General features: G+C 40.9%; 1 protein-coding gene across 2 annotated transcripts; it reads left to right on the top strand.

Annotated features, from left to right (window-relative positions):
• The first annotated feature begins 23 nt into the window (after positions 1 to 23).
• Positions 24 to 12,539, top strand: wdr35 (WD repeat domain 35). Of its 2 annotated transcripts, XM_011614221.2 has the most exons (29): positions 24 to 164; positions 292 to 436; positions 518 to 635; positions 789 to 860; positions 1,002 to 1,094; positions 1,176 to 1,304; positions 1,438 to 1,571; positions 2,061 to 2,226; positions 2,301 to 2,446; positions 2,705 to 2,830; positions 2,954 to 3,139; positions 3,284 to 3,319; positions 3,410 to 3,470; positions 4,456 to 4,585; positions 4,985 to 5,054; positions 5,894 to 5,947; positions 6,025 to 6,134; positions 6,223 to 6,418; positions 6,494 to 6,574; positions 7,463 to 7,599; positions 9,187 to 9,390; positions 9,485 to 9,631; positions 10,369 to 10,501; positions 10,592 to 10,702; positions 10,946 to 11,110; positions 11,191 to 11,331; positions 11,560 to 11,716; positions 11,944 to 12,184; positions 12,254 to 12,539. In XM_011614221.2, exons 2-29 carry the CDS (start codon positions 413 to 415, stop codon positions 12,402 to 12,404), a joined length of 3,519 nt encoding a protein of 1,172 aa, XP_011612523.2. In that variant the 5' UTR covers positions 24 to 164; positions 292 to 412; the 3' UTR covers positions 12,405 to 12,539. The 2 variants fall into 2 exon arrangements, with proteins under 2 accessions (XP_011612523.2, XP_003962343.3); XM_003962294.3 differs by lacking the exon at positions 24 to 164 and having other exon boundaries at positions 177 to 436.
• Positions 12,540 to 13,032: the final 493 nt, after the last annotated feature.

The following is a 13,032-nucleotide window of genomic DNA, read 5'->3' as shown; positions in this document are numbered from 1 at the left end:
CAATAAAGCTTGTTGGGGAAAAAAGGCGGAGCACGAGCGGCATCTTCCGGTTTACGGTTACCATTAGAGACGGAGGAAAACTCCAGCTTCACGCTCGGGTGTACATGTCTACAAGCACATTTTGTTTATTTGAATTATACTGGGTTGAGCACTTGAGTCTTCTGGTAACTATTATTTCATTGCGAATCTGTGTGGGATTAATAGTTCTTTTAAGAAGAATATTATGTAGTGTTTCTTCGGTAGTATTATTATTTAGGGTTGTTTTGCTACTAGCTAATACTCTCTCTTCAGGGAGTTCAACTGGTGGGACAAGCTAACGTGAAAGAAAGACGTCTGAATCTAGGGGTAAATGAATCGATCGTCACATATGTAGGCAAGTTAAGATCTACAGAGGTCTCATAGTATCGACGTCATGTTTATCTACCTCAGCAAGAAGGTGAGTCTTCGGCACCGTGTTTTGATTGCTGCATACATCCACTGTGTTTACAACTGGAATTCGATTTTGGTGCCTCAACAGATTGCCATCCCCAACAATATCCATCTAAAATGTGTCTCCTGGAATAAAGATCAAGGTTTCATTTCCTGCGGAGGGGATGATGGTCTTCTCAGAGTACTCAAACTCGAAACTCAGACAGGTAAATTCACGGTTTGAAGCCTCCAGCCTATTTTTCAAGCTTAGTTTTGGAGGCACAACCTTTGTTGTGCAGAAAGCAAAATGAATCCTAATATACAGTAAATGACTACATGTTATTGGCTACTAGAAGCATTTTTATTTCTTCTCAACCCAGACGATGCCAGACTTAAAGGTCTTGCTGCACCCAGTAATCTTTCTATGAACCAGACACTGGAGGGTCATAGCGGTGAGTTTTATTATTAGTTATTGCCTAACCTTTTGTCAATATGTTGTTGCCATGTTTAAAACACTTTGCTTTAACAAAAAAGACATAATCTGCAAAAATATGAAGTAGAACGCAGCTGATTAAAAAAATGATCGGACACAGGCTCGGTACAAGTGGTCACTTGGAATGAGCAATATGAAAAACTGACAACTAGTGACCAGAATGGCCTCATCATTGTTTGGATGCTCTACAAAGGTAGAAACTGCCATAAGATTACAAACGCATCTTTTAGCACGTTTGGATTTTATAGTTATCTTTTGCTTCTCTCATCCGAAGGTGCGTGGTACGAAGAGATGATGAATAACCGCAACAAATCAGTAGTGAGGAGTATGAGATGGAACACCGATGGTCAGAAGATCTGCATTGTTTATGAAGATGGTGTGGTCATTGTTGGATCTGTAGATGGTAAAGAGATTGATTACAATAGTAAAATTAAAGGTGGTACAATGTTTCTTTTAAGAACTGCTTTGTTCCCCGTATTGAGGAAATGGGTAAAAGCATGTGCAGTAGGATAAATGCCTTTTGTTTATTTTTGTAGGAAACCGGATTTGGGTAAAAGAGCTAAAGGGATATCAGCTGGCGCATGTGGCATGGTCACCAGACAGCAAAATCCTGCTCTTTGGCATGGCCAGTGGAGAAGTGCAAATCTTTGACAATCAGGGAAATTTTGTAGTGAGTATATCAGAGTACTGTGCACAAAAATGAAATGTCAAAACTACACCGTCCATAACATTATACCCCAGAATATATATTTCAAATAACATCTCGGTAAGAGTACCTTAATCCAGTCCTTGAGGGCTGCACCCAAGACTGATTTTCTGTCCTACCAGTGGGAGGAAGCCAGGTTTTGGTTCAACTATTGCCTTTAATAACTGGATTTGCAATCCCCTGGTCTAGGTCTACAGATTTATCATTTAGTGTAATTTTTACACTAATTGGTCCAGTTGAAAAACAAATGTGTAGTAAAAAACACATGGTCAAGTTCAACAAGCTAAGTGTTATCTAGTGTTAAAGTGGAAGCCTGAAGTCCCAGCTCAATACATTTTCTTTCAAAGCTTCTAAATGTACAAACCATCAAGTGAAGATCTGCATAATAGATAGCTTTTACTTGATACACATTAGAGTTCTGTTGAACCTTTCCAATTTTTTGTCGTTTTCCAGATGAAAATGACAATCAGCTGTCTCTCCAGCACCGCTGGAGCTGTCAGTATTGCTGGCATCCACTGGTATGCAGGAACCGGTGGCTATATTGAACCATGCTGCCCGTGCCTTGCTATCTGTTTTGACAATGGAAGGTGCCAGATCATGCGCTGTGAAAGCGATGAAAGTAAGGAGAAATTCAAGAATGAACGAGGTGTACATAATATTACAAGCATATTGATGATGCTGTTTCTCTGTCAGGCCCGGTGTGTATTGACGCACAAATGAATGTGGTTTGTATCCAGTGGAATCATTGTGGTAGTGTTCTGGCTGTGGCAGGTTCTCTTAAAACCTCTAATCTGGAGACGGAAATCAATGTTGTGCACTTCTACACACCGTTTGGAGAGGTGGGTGAAATAATTTCTTCTTTGTTAAAGTAAATTTATAGTGTCCCAAAGCTCCGTTCAAACAGGCACTGCACACAGTCTGAGTATCCACGTCGACTGTGAAGATGCTTTCAGTAGTTGACTGATCTGTCCACCTAAAGTATGTTTAGGGGACTTGGGATAATTTTTATGAGGTACACGAGCAAGCTGTGCTTTTTCCATGTAATTGGTGGCACCAGAGAAAATAGTAGCATGAGAAATGTTTGTTGGTGTTAACAGCATCTGAGAACTTTAAAAGTACCTGGCAAGCAGATGACAGGAATTGCCTGGGAGGGAGCAGGACTGCGAATAGCCTTGGCTGTTGACTCCTACCTTTACTTTGCCAACATAAGACCAGACTACAAGGTAAAGTACAACACTTTCTGAAAGAGACTGCTTTGGAGCACCGCTGTGTGGATACCTGCTTGTCAAATATAAATGGATTTAATGTGATCGTGCCTACACTGAAAGCAACTTTATCTTTAACAGTGGGGGTACTGTTCCAACACACTGGTGTATGCGTACATACGGCCAGAGAGACTAGCATACTGCGTGGTATTCTGGGACACCAAAAACAATGAGAAGTTTGTCAAATATTTCAAGAGCTTGATGTCTGTGAATACTTCAGGAGATTTCTGCATCCTAGTAGGCAAGGCTGATGAGATACAGTCTCAGGTAAAAAACAAAACAAAACAGACCCCGCATTACAGAATATTGTATATGTATATGGGATCCTATAATAAACACATATTTAAACCAATAGATTATACAAAACATTGAATTTGAAATAATTCTTTACTGTCTTTGACATTTTAAAAGGAGGATGCAGAGTTAGAGCCTGGGAGTCATGCTAGGGTATTGTATCAATGTTTTAATGCACATTAGTTTGAGTACAACTCCATAACTGTTCTAAAACCCAAAATAATGGACTGTTACTTTTTCCAGTATGTCCTGATCCTGTGCAATGCCATAGGGACTCCACAAGAAACAAAGTACATTGACATTGGTGAGTTCATACAATAAAGTACAACACTTCAAACATCCACTAAAAAGCACCCCGTGCTCATTTCTGCTTGCATACAAAAGTGAATCCTCTTCTAATAGTGGGCAGATTCACCATAACATAGTTTTCCTTGTCATGTCAGTGTGACAGATCACACCTCGGTTTTAAAGAGAGTTTGTCTGCCACCTGCTGCCCACAATCCCATCTTTGATGGGTACTCAGCATTATCTTGCAAATATAGAGGGAGCGCTGGAAACCGTCATATCTCCCAAATATTAGCCTTCAACATGTGCGTGACCAGGCTAAATATTTGCTGACAAACTTAGTCTGAGGTACTTAATAGTCTGCAGATTTCAAAATTGTCAAAAATGGTTGCAGAACTCACACTTTGGTAAATGACCAAAAGGTCAGATCAAGTGTATTAGGTGTATTTAATGCAGGATGTTAATGCAGCGACATTTGAAAGTTTGTTACTCTTGAAGCTCTTGCTATATTTGGATATGAACATCAATTATAAGGTCATTTGTTTTAGCAAAATGAGAGTGACCAAAACATTACACATGATAATTTTTTGTTGAGAACCAGTGTTGCCACATTCAAGTGAGGACAAGTAAATGTAAAAAGGGTTTATTTTGTTCACATCTTTGAAAATGTGTCAAGTTCTATTTTGACCTTGTCTGTCCACGAAATAGTTGTTTTCTTTTCAGAGCAGATTAAGCATTTAAATGTTAATAAAGATTTCCGATATTGAATAATTTTTCTTAGTCCTCAATAATTAACCAAGGATATTTTGGTCTAAATTGCTTATTCTATGAATAAATTAATATCAGATGACATTCAAACCATATTAATGCATAAAAATCAAGATATTTCATTTTTCATATAAAAAATCTGAAACTGGCAAATCAGTTTTCTTTCAAGTTTGCACTTCCTGTGTACTCTAATGGATGATGTTGTTATTAACTTCCACACTTTTCCACCTGTTTAGAACCGCTGTTTGTTACCATGACTAAGACACATGTGATAGCTGCGTCCAAGGAGGCCTTCTATGTGTGGCAGTACAGACTGGATCTGCAGATTAGCCAAATGTGGAAAGCTAAGAGGGAGAAAAAAGAGAGGTGAGTTAATTCCAGGTGAAGTCATAACCTTTACAGCCAACTGAAGCTGATTCTCAACCACATGGAATAAGGACACCTTTATTTAACGTAGCCAGACAGTAGGAGAGAGACCAATAGAATAACCATGTCAGAACTTACAGTACACATCAAGCAACCCTTGGAAAGTAACAGCAAAGCAAGTTTGCCTCAGCGCTGAATGAAACCTCGGGTTCATTGGCCCGGCCTTTCCGTGTCGGCAGTGATGTGAAAAGGTTTCATTCATTGAGATCAAATGCCGTCGAGGTTCCAGACAAATCTAATGTTCTGCCAAGACTCTACTGACACTTGCAGCACAACCCACCTCTGTGGAAGACACCCGTGTGACTCATCCTCAACGGCTCACCATCTCTACCTTTCTAGGGTCTACCACATCGACAGTAACCCTTCTGGCGTCAATGACAGCGGACAGGATTTTGCAAAAGCCTTTACAGTAAGAGACCTTGTGTTTCTATAGTTACACATGCTGAGCAACATCCAGGGCAAACATTGGGAATGACTTCTCCTTTCATAGTCAGTTTGGATAAATTCAGTCTTCTGATATCCTAAAAGAAAGTGAACGCTAAAATGAAGCGCCGATACTTTCAGAGGAGTTTAAAAGTGTGTTATTCATTCATAATTTGCTATGCAAATACCACATCAACCACATGTGGTTTTCACAAAACTTAAATTTTGTCATGTAAACTGCCATAACCCATGTAAGCCATAATATGTATCATCACATTTAATGATGTTTTAAGCATTTTAATGCAGCAATACCATGTTGTAAATTCTATAGGCTTCCCAGATTAAAGAATTAATACTATGTATGAGAGTGATACAGTGTCATGCAAAAGTTTGGGCACCCAATGTCAAAATTTCTGTGAATGTGAAAAGGAAGATTAAATGATCTCCAAAAGGTAAAGAATTCCAGATGATACTCTTCTTCTTTTTCTTCTTTACCACTATATCCCTTCACGAGAATTGTGCTGGAGTCTATTCCAGCTACATAACAGGTGATACATTTCTTCAGATTTTAAACGAAAACATTTGATTGTCTTAATTTTTGCATTTTTTAAAATAACAGGAAAGAGAAAGTTTTGCTTACAAATGCTAGCCAGCCAGGAGTCTTTCAGTTTAGTTTGGGGCATTTTTGCCCATTCCTCCTGACAAATATGATGCCAAACAGGGTCCCATTCATTTGCTGGCACTGCTCTCCCCTTTTTAATCAAGTTAAAAAAGAGTTTACAAGAGTGATTCCTAATGAAAATAATTGTTTCTGCTCTCTGCCAGCCAACCCGAGATGCTATTTGCTGTGTTACAGCCAGAGATAAGACCCTCATAGTGGTATGTGCATAATTAGCCATATAGCATAATTAAAAATAAGTCAGCATTGAGAAGTCTGAATATTTCTGTCTGTACAGGGTCGCAAATCAGGCACCTTACACAGGTATAGCCTTCCGAACGTTGTTTTAATCCAGAAATATACTTTAAACAACAGACCACACTATCTGTCACTCAACTGCAACACCTGGTGAGTATCAAATACCGTAAGGCACTTTAGATGTGTGTGCTGTCCAGATATGTTGCAGCTGCTTGAAGCAAAATGTTACTGTCTGTAGTCGTCTGGCCATAATTGACATCGCGGGTGTGATGACTCTGTTGGAGCTGGAAGCTGGTGCCCAGCCATCTTCAGGAGATCCATCGAAGTTTGAACGCAAGGATGTTTGGGACATGAAATGGGCAAACGACAATCCTGACTTGTTTTCCATGATGGAGAAAACCAGGATGTATGTCTTCAGAAACCTAGACCCGGAGGTTAGTGTTCAGATGGCTGGTGGCGTTGCATGGTGGGACTATTTTTATACTTTTGTTCTTTTCTTGAATTTACAGGAACCGATCCAAACGTCTGGATATATTTGCAGCTTTGAGGATCTGGAAATCAAATCTGCCCTGCTTGATGAAATCATGAAGGTATGTTGAATTTTTTCCCCTGCTGACCACCCGAAGCAGTGCATTAACCACTCAAATATGTATACCAACGATGTCACCTGTGGCACGTGGACAACCCGAAGTAGACTTTATCTTCTGGTGTCATTGGAGGATCATTGAGCCTACAGCTAAGCTGACTCTGTTGCTAGTAGTTCTGCAACCGCTAGCAGATTGCTGTCCACAGAGGGTCACAAGGACATCGTGGCCTAGCATAGATTCACCCAGAGGTGAGCGTGGTGTGTCAACTTCTGTAGGTACAGGCCACATGTGCACATGGCTCCCATCTCTGCTCATCCACTGAGGTTCCTCTACAGCAGGGGTGCCCACACTTTTTCAGCATGCGAGCTACTTTTCAAATGACCAAGTCAAGAAGATCTACCTACTATAAATTTGCAAAACGTACATTTATTCATAAATATATTGAGAATTCTTTATATGATCCATATATGTTGGTGTACCTCGCATAACTGCATGAATCCATATTGCTCAATACAAATCTGTGCATTTTTTCAGCATGTGTGTACAGGGTCGCAAATCAGGCACCTTACAGAGGTATAGCCTTCTGAACGTTGTTTTAATCCAGAAATATACTTTAACCAAGTCAAAATGATCTAGCCACCACAAAAATGCAAAAAATCAAATTATTTGCATTATTGGTCATTTGGAATTCAAAGAAACAGCGTTAAGACATAGAAATTTAGACCTTACCATGTTTCACAACCTAAAGGAAGGAGGTTCTAATATAAAACAAAGAAAAGATTAATTGGAGTGTCCTGATGTGACTTATGGAAATAGAAGGTAATAGATGTATGAGACTGTTCAGATTGGTTGGTGGTCATTTGCCTCTAACTTATTGTACTTTTCATGCAGGATCCGGACAGGCCTAACAAAGACAATCTCATCACCTTTGAAATCAGATCCCTGAGAGACACTCGTGCCTTGATTGAAAAAGTTGGGATTGAAGATGCGTCACAGTTCATTGAAGACAATCCACACCCCAGACTCTGGTGAATCATAGCTTCAACCTTTATTTTAGAAGAAATCATGTTTTCTAATGTTCACTATATGGTTGCTAAAGTTGATGTCTATTAGTTTGTTCAAAACATTAAATAGCATAGGATCAGGAAAATTTGTCTTTGTTAGGTTATAATGCTAGAACTTATAGATTGTATAAAGTTAGAACTCTATATCTTAATGATGCCACTGCAGGTGCTGTTTTTTATGTCACTTTTAAATTTAATTTCTGTGCCTCCTCACTGCTCACATTTACCAGAGGAAAGTCATTAAACACAAGACAGAGTTTTGCAGGACATTTTTCTCTAGTTATTATAGAACTGGAAACATTAGCAGCTCTCAGTCGCCGCCAGGGGAAATGCACTGATCCGCTTGTGAAGCTGAGGCAGCTAGCGTCCATCTATCTTACCAGCATTTGCTCTCTGGCCAACAAAATAAACGGCTCCTTCTTTCTGATAAAATCCTGGACCTGACTCGGCGGACACATCCCGGGCAGCAACTTGAGGAAGGGGAGGTGATGTCTGCTTTTTTTTATAAATCGGTGCTTTTGCAACAGTGTTACAGCATTGAAGAGAAGAGCAGCACTGACCTGGAAAGCCTTTTTTATAAACAGCAGAACTTTCTAGACGTGTTCTAGAGTTCTACTGCAGATTTTTAGAAGTTCACACCGCTTCAGTTCCTTCCTGCTTCAATTGGAGCTGCATTTAGTCCTCCAGCACCTCTACATGGACATGTTCCCAGATCCTGATTGTGGAGTTTAGCTCAGCCTTCAACACTATTGGTCTGGACATTTTTCATCAGAAACTCCCCCAGCCCATTGTGCCCCCCCAGGGCTTGGTTCTCTCCCGTCTGCTCCTCTCCACCAACAACTGTATCTCAGGTGACCCTTCATCCAAACTGTTGAATTGTATGGATGACACCACCTTCATTGGCTTCATCAGTGTGAGTGAGGTGGAACAGCAGGTCTCCTGGTGCAGTCATAACAACTTGGAGCTGAAGCCACTAGAGACTGGAAGAGGACAGTGAACCCCTCCCTCACTCCCATTTACTGTTCCCGACAACACCGTGACTACTGTTGACATTCTGGGTTGGGAAGCTGAAGTGGTCCACTCATTTAGACACGGTCTGCACATCGGATGATGAAGTTCCTCAGGCCCCTCAGGAAGTTCAAGCTGCCTCAGGAACTGCTAATAACCTTCTGCACTGTAATTGTTCAGTCTGTTCTCTCCACTTCCATCACTGTCTGGTTTGGTGCCAACAAACGGAACAACAGCAGGCAACAGACGCTCAAGTCTGCGGAGACCGATCGGCTCTATTCAGGAGTTATAGTGGTCCAGAAGAGTGCCGGTTCATCTCAGCGGACCCTTCATACCCCAGACACAAACTGTTAGAGCTCCTTCCCTCTGGCTATTTTTTTTTCTAATTGGACTTCTGATTCTGTTAAATAAATGAATTACCTGCATCGCCATTAAAAAAACAGCAATAAAAATTCCGCATTCTTTTATCCTAGAAATGTAGAAGGCCTTACCAACAACGGAGCCCTTTCAGTAACAGCAATTAAATGTCCTTATTCTTCCCAGGCGGTTGCTGGCTGAAGCAGCGCTGCACAAACTGGATCTGAAGATGGCCGAAAAGGCTTTTGTCCATTGCAGAGATTACCCCGGCATTCTGTTCATCAAACATCTGGACAAACTGAAGGGCGAGTCCATGAAACAGGCGGAGGTAGCAGCTTACTTTGGCAGTTTTGAGGAAGCGGAACGCATGTACCTAGACATGGATCGCAGGTGCGTGTTTTTATGTACATTGTCATTATTAGAAATCATCAAATACATAACAATATTTTACTGCTATTGTTAATACATAGGTCTTGTTCTCTAGGGACCTGGCCATAAGCCTGCGGATCAAGCTGGGCGACTGGTTTAGGGTGCTTCAACTGCTGAGGATTGCCTCTGGTGACTGTGATGATGCTCTCATGGAACAAGCATATAATGGAGTTGGAGACTACTTTGCAGACAGACAGAAGTGGTACATGATGTGTGTGTGTGCGTGTGTTGACTGTGTTTAACACTTCACTTATCATGTGCTACTTGCATGTTGGTCAGTGGTTGGCAAGATTCTGGGTTTCTGGGTTCTAGGTTGAGTTTGTGTCCCCTTTATGTGCCTTCATGGGTTTCTGTTCAGTTTACTCCCACAGCACATTAGGTTTATTGGAGTGTGTGAGTAACGTGCATTCTGTGTTTGCATGGTGTCATGTCCAAAGTGTATTTTAGCCAGTGATGATTAGACTAATTCAGACCTCCTTACTGCAGGTATAAGTGGCAGTTAGGAGAAAATGGATCATATAAGATGTAATATTAGTAGATATTTGGGTTTACACGCACCGATCCCAGGAAGAGTAATAATACTGGTCATGATGATGTGGATTTGGCTAATAAATTCAATTCACTTCAACTCAGCATTATTAGTTTGACATCTGTTAAAATCAAAATTGTATCTAGGCGCCTTTACATAACCTGACCCCAGAACAGCAGCGGGGAAGAGAGTCTCCTTTTTTAACAGGAAGAAACTAGGCTCAGATGCGGGACCCTCCTGCTGGTGTTCCGGGTAGGGGACGAGGAGAAGGGGGGTAGGGCAGAAGGAAGAATAGAAAAAAAAAAGATTTGTTATAAATAAGAACCCATTAAAATTGTGACATGTAGAGGAAAGAGTTGAATATAGAGTTCCAGCCCTTTTTATTTGAGCTGAATCTCTTTCTTTCCAAGGGCCAATGCGGTGCAGTATTACCTTAAAGGTCGTAACCAAGAGAGGCTGGCAGAATGTTATTACATGTTAGAGGACTATGAAGGCCTTGAAAGGCTGACCAGTGAGCTGCCCGAGAATCACAACCTTCTACCAGTAAGCCGGATGCTGCGTTTACTGACGCAGCGATATCCCGATTTTATCTCATCGTCGTTCCTGAGCGATTGTTCTCCATCTCTGTCCCAGGAACTAGGACAGAACTTTGCCAATGTGGGCATGTGTGACCAGGCTGTGAAGGCCTTCCTCAAGTGCAACAAGCCAAAAGCTGCAGTGGACACTTGTGTAAATCTGAATCAGGTAAGACAAAAGAAAAAAAAACAGGTTTTGTGAGTGACAACACACAAACACACACACACACACACACACAGACTGAAGGGAGTTTTGCTACACATCTGTCATCTTCTTAGAAACTGGAGATCTAAAGCAGCTTTAGTAGTATCATTTTGCACATATAGAGCACAATATAATATACATAATAATACTGTATATATTTGTGTATGTATCTATATTTCATGTGGTATATGTTTGTTGTTTTTTCAGTGGAACAAAGCTTTAGAGCTCACCCAAACCCACAACATGAAAGAAATTAAGCCTCTCCTTTCCAAGTATGCCTCACATCTGCTGGAGAAAAACAAAATTCTAGAGGTGGTGGAACTTTATCGGCGAGCGAACCATTTCCTTGATGCAGCCAAACTGTTGTTCAAGGTAGTTGTCACGATTTCTTTTTTGCTTTCTTTCTTTCTTGCTTTCTTTCTGGGCATATATCTCTCCTTTTTCTGTCACAGATAGCTGATGAGGAGGCCAAAAAGAGGACTCGGCCTTTGCGTGTGAAGAAGCTCTATGTGCTTGCAGCATGTCTTGTTGAAAATCACCATGAGCATTTGAAGGCATCACAGCAAAATAAACCCAAAGGAAAAAAGTCTGAGGTATGTTTTGTGCTTCTCATCTTGTTCTTGCTACATATTGAGTGCAAAAAGTGAGGTTAAAATTGGGGCTAGAATGGCATTAGGGTAAGAGGCAGAGTTAACTGGAATGGTTGCCCCTTTGAAATTCCTCACAAAGATACAAGATAAAGGTACAAGGATGTGTGTGTATGTGTGTGTGAGAAAGCATTCTATGTTCAACATCTGTGTTAATATTTCATTTGTGACAAGGCAACACATGCACTCACCGGGCTGCTTGAGGAGGATGCAGCCTGTCCAGATATTCACATGTTGGATAATGCCTGGCGTGGAGCTGAGGCATATCACTTCTTTCTGCTGGCTCAGAGGCAGCTGTATGAGGGCCACATGGAGAGTGCCACCAGCACAGGTACCAGAGTACATCACTTCTGACAAGGCCAACACCTTTAACTGCTGCAGCTCAGGCATTTCTTCATTATTGAACACTGCAGATGAATTACTGTGAAAGGCTAAAAGAAAAAAAGTCAGCATCTGAGCTAAATACCGTTATTTCATATGCACCATGGAAGCAGGCTACAGCTGCTCATCCCTCCGTTTGATCTGCACTCTGATATTTAGTTGTCTTTTTTTTGAAAGCCCTTCACTTGCGTAAATATGAAGACATCATCCCTGCGGTGGAGATCTACTCTCTGCTCGCCCTTTGTTCAGCAGCCAGCAGGGCCTTCAGCATATGCTCGCAGGCCTTCATCCAACTGGAGTCATTAGAGAGCCTGGAGCTTCAACAGCAGCAGCTGTACGAGGACCTGGCTCTGGAGATCTTTACCAGGCACACACCAGAGGATAGCCGGGCTCTGGAGATCAACCAGTTTCCAAAAGGGTGCGTTCACAAACAGTGCCTAACATTTTGGTGGGCAACATTTGTCTAATGGTCTTTTTTCTCTTTTAGGATTGACGGGAAGTTTCCCATGTGCATTGCAACAGGTCAGCCAATTCAGGAGTACCAGTCCTGGATGTGCAGCGTGTGTAAACACTGCGCTCAAGAGCACGAGATCAGCAAATACAACTTCTGTCCACTGTGTCACAGTACTGTAACGTAAAGCTAAGGCTCATGACAAAACCTTGAATTTATGTCGATTAGTCAGAATAGTTTCAGGAAGTTTTGTAATGATCTGGAACTAATAAAATTCATATGATGCTTCTTAGCACCTCTGGGAGCATAAATTCCAAATGGATCAGAGTTTTATCTTAAGTCTTTTGATCTGACGCAAAGGTCTGGAGTAATATCGGGAGATGTTTCTGGAACATTTCAGGATCGATTTGAAGGACATCTGCAACGATATTGAAACAGCCCTGTTAGACTGTCCAAATAATCCACACGTCCAGAATAAATCACTAAAAGACCTTCAGTCATGATAAGTCCCAATAATAAATAAATGGTTTTTCGAGGACAATGCTGGACGTCACCACTATGATGCTCTGGGGAAAAGAATTAAAAATGTAGTTTAACTGTTATTAATACTTTAGATATATGTATATGAATGTTGCAATTAAAAGCTAAATGCCTTAATGAAAGTTACATTTTTACAATTACATGTGACTGTTTTATGTTCAAACAAATGTGGTGACTTAGAGAGGTCAATAGATGGGGAAAGTAAAAAAGAAATTACATTTAGACCCTTTATGATTTATAGGAATAGTTTTAATTGAAACACTTAACTGATACAT

Source organism: Takifugu rubripes, chromosome 2 (assembly GCF_901000725.2).
Source record: "Takifugu rubripes chromosome 2, fTakRub1.2, whole genome shotgun sequence".
NCBI lineage: Eukaryota > Metazoa > Chordata > Actinopteri > Tetraodontiformes > Tetraodontidae > Takifugu > Takifugu rubripes.
This window is presented reverse-complemented; position numbering and strand designations above follow the sequence as displayed.

Coding starts and splice junctions, on each gene's coding strand:
- wdr35 (XM_011614221.2), top strand. CDS start 413: ATGTTTATCTACCTCAGCAAGAAG. Junction 1,572..2,060: donor ACAATCAGGGAAATTTTGTA/GTGAGTATATCA, acceptor GTCGTTTTCCAG/ATGAAAATGACAATCAGCTG. Junction 11,332..11,559: donor CCAAAGGAAAAAAGTCTGAG/GTATGTTTTGTG, acceptor ATTTGTGACAAG/GCAACACATGCACTCACCGG.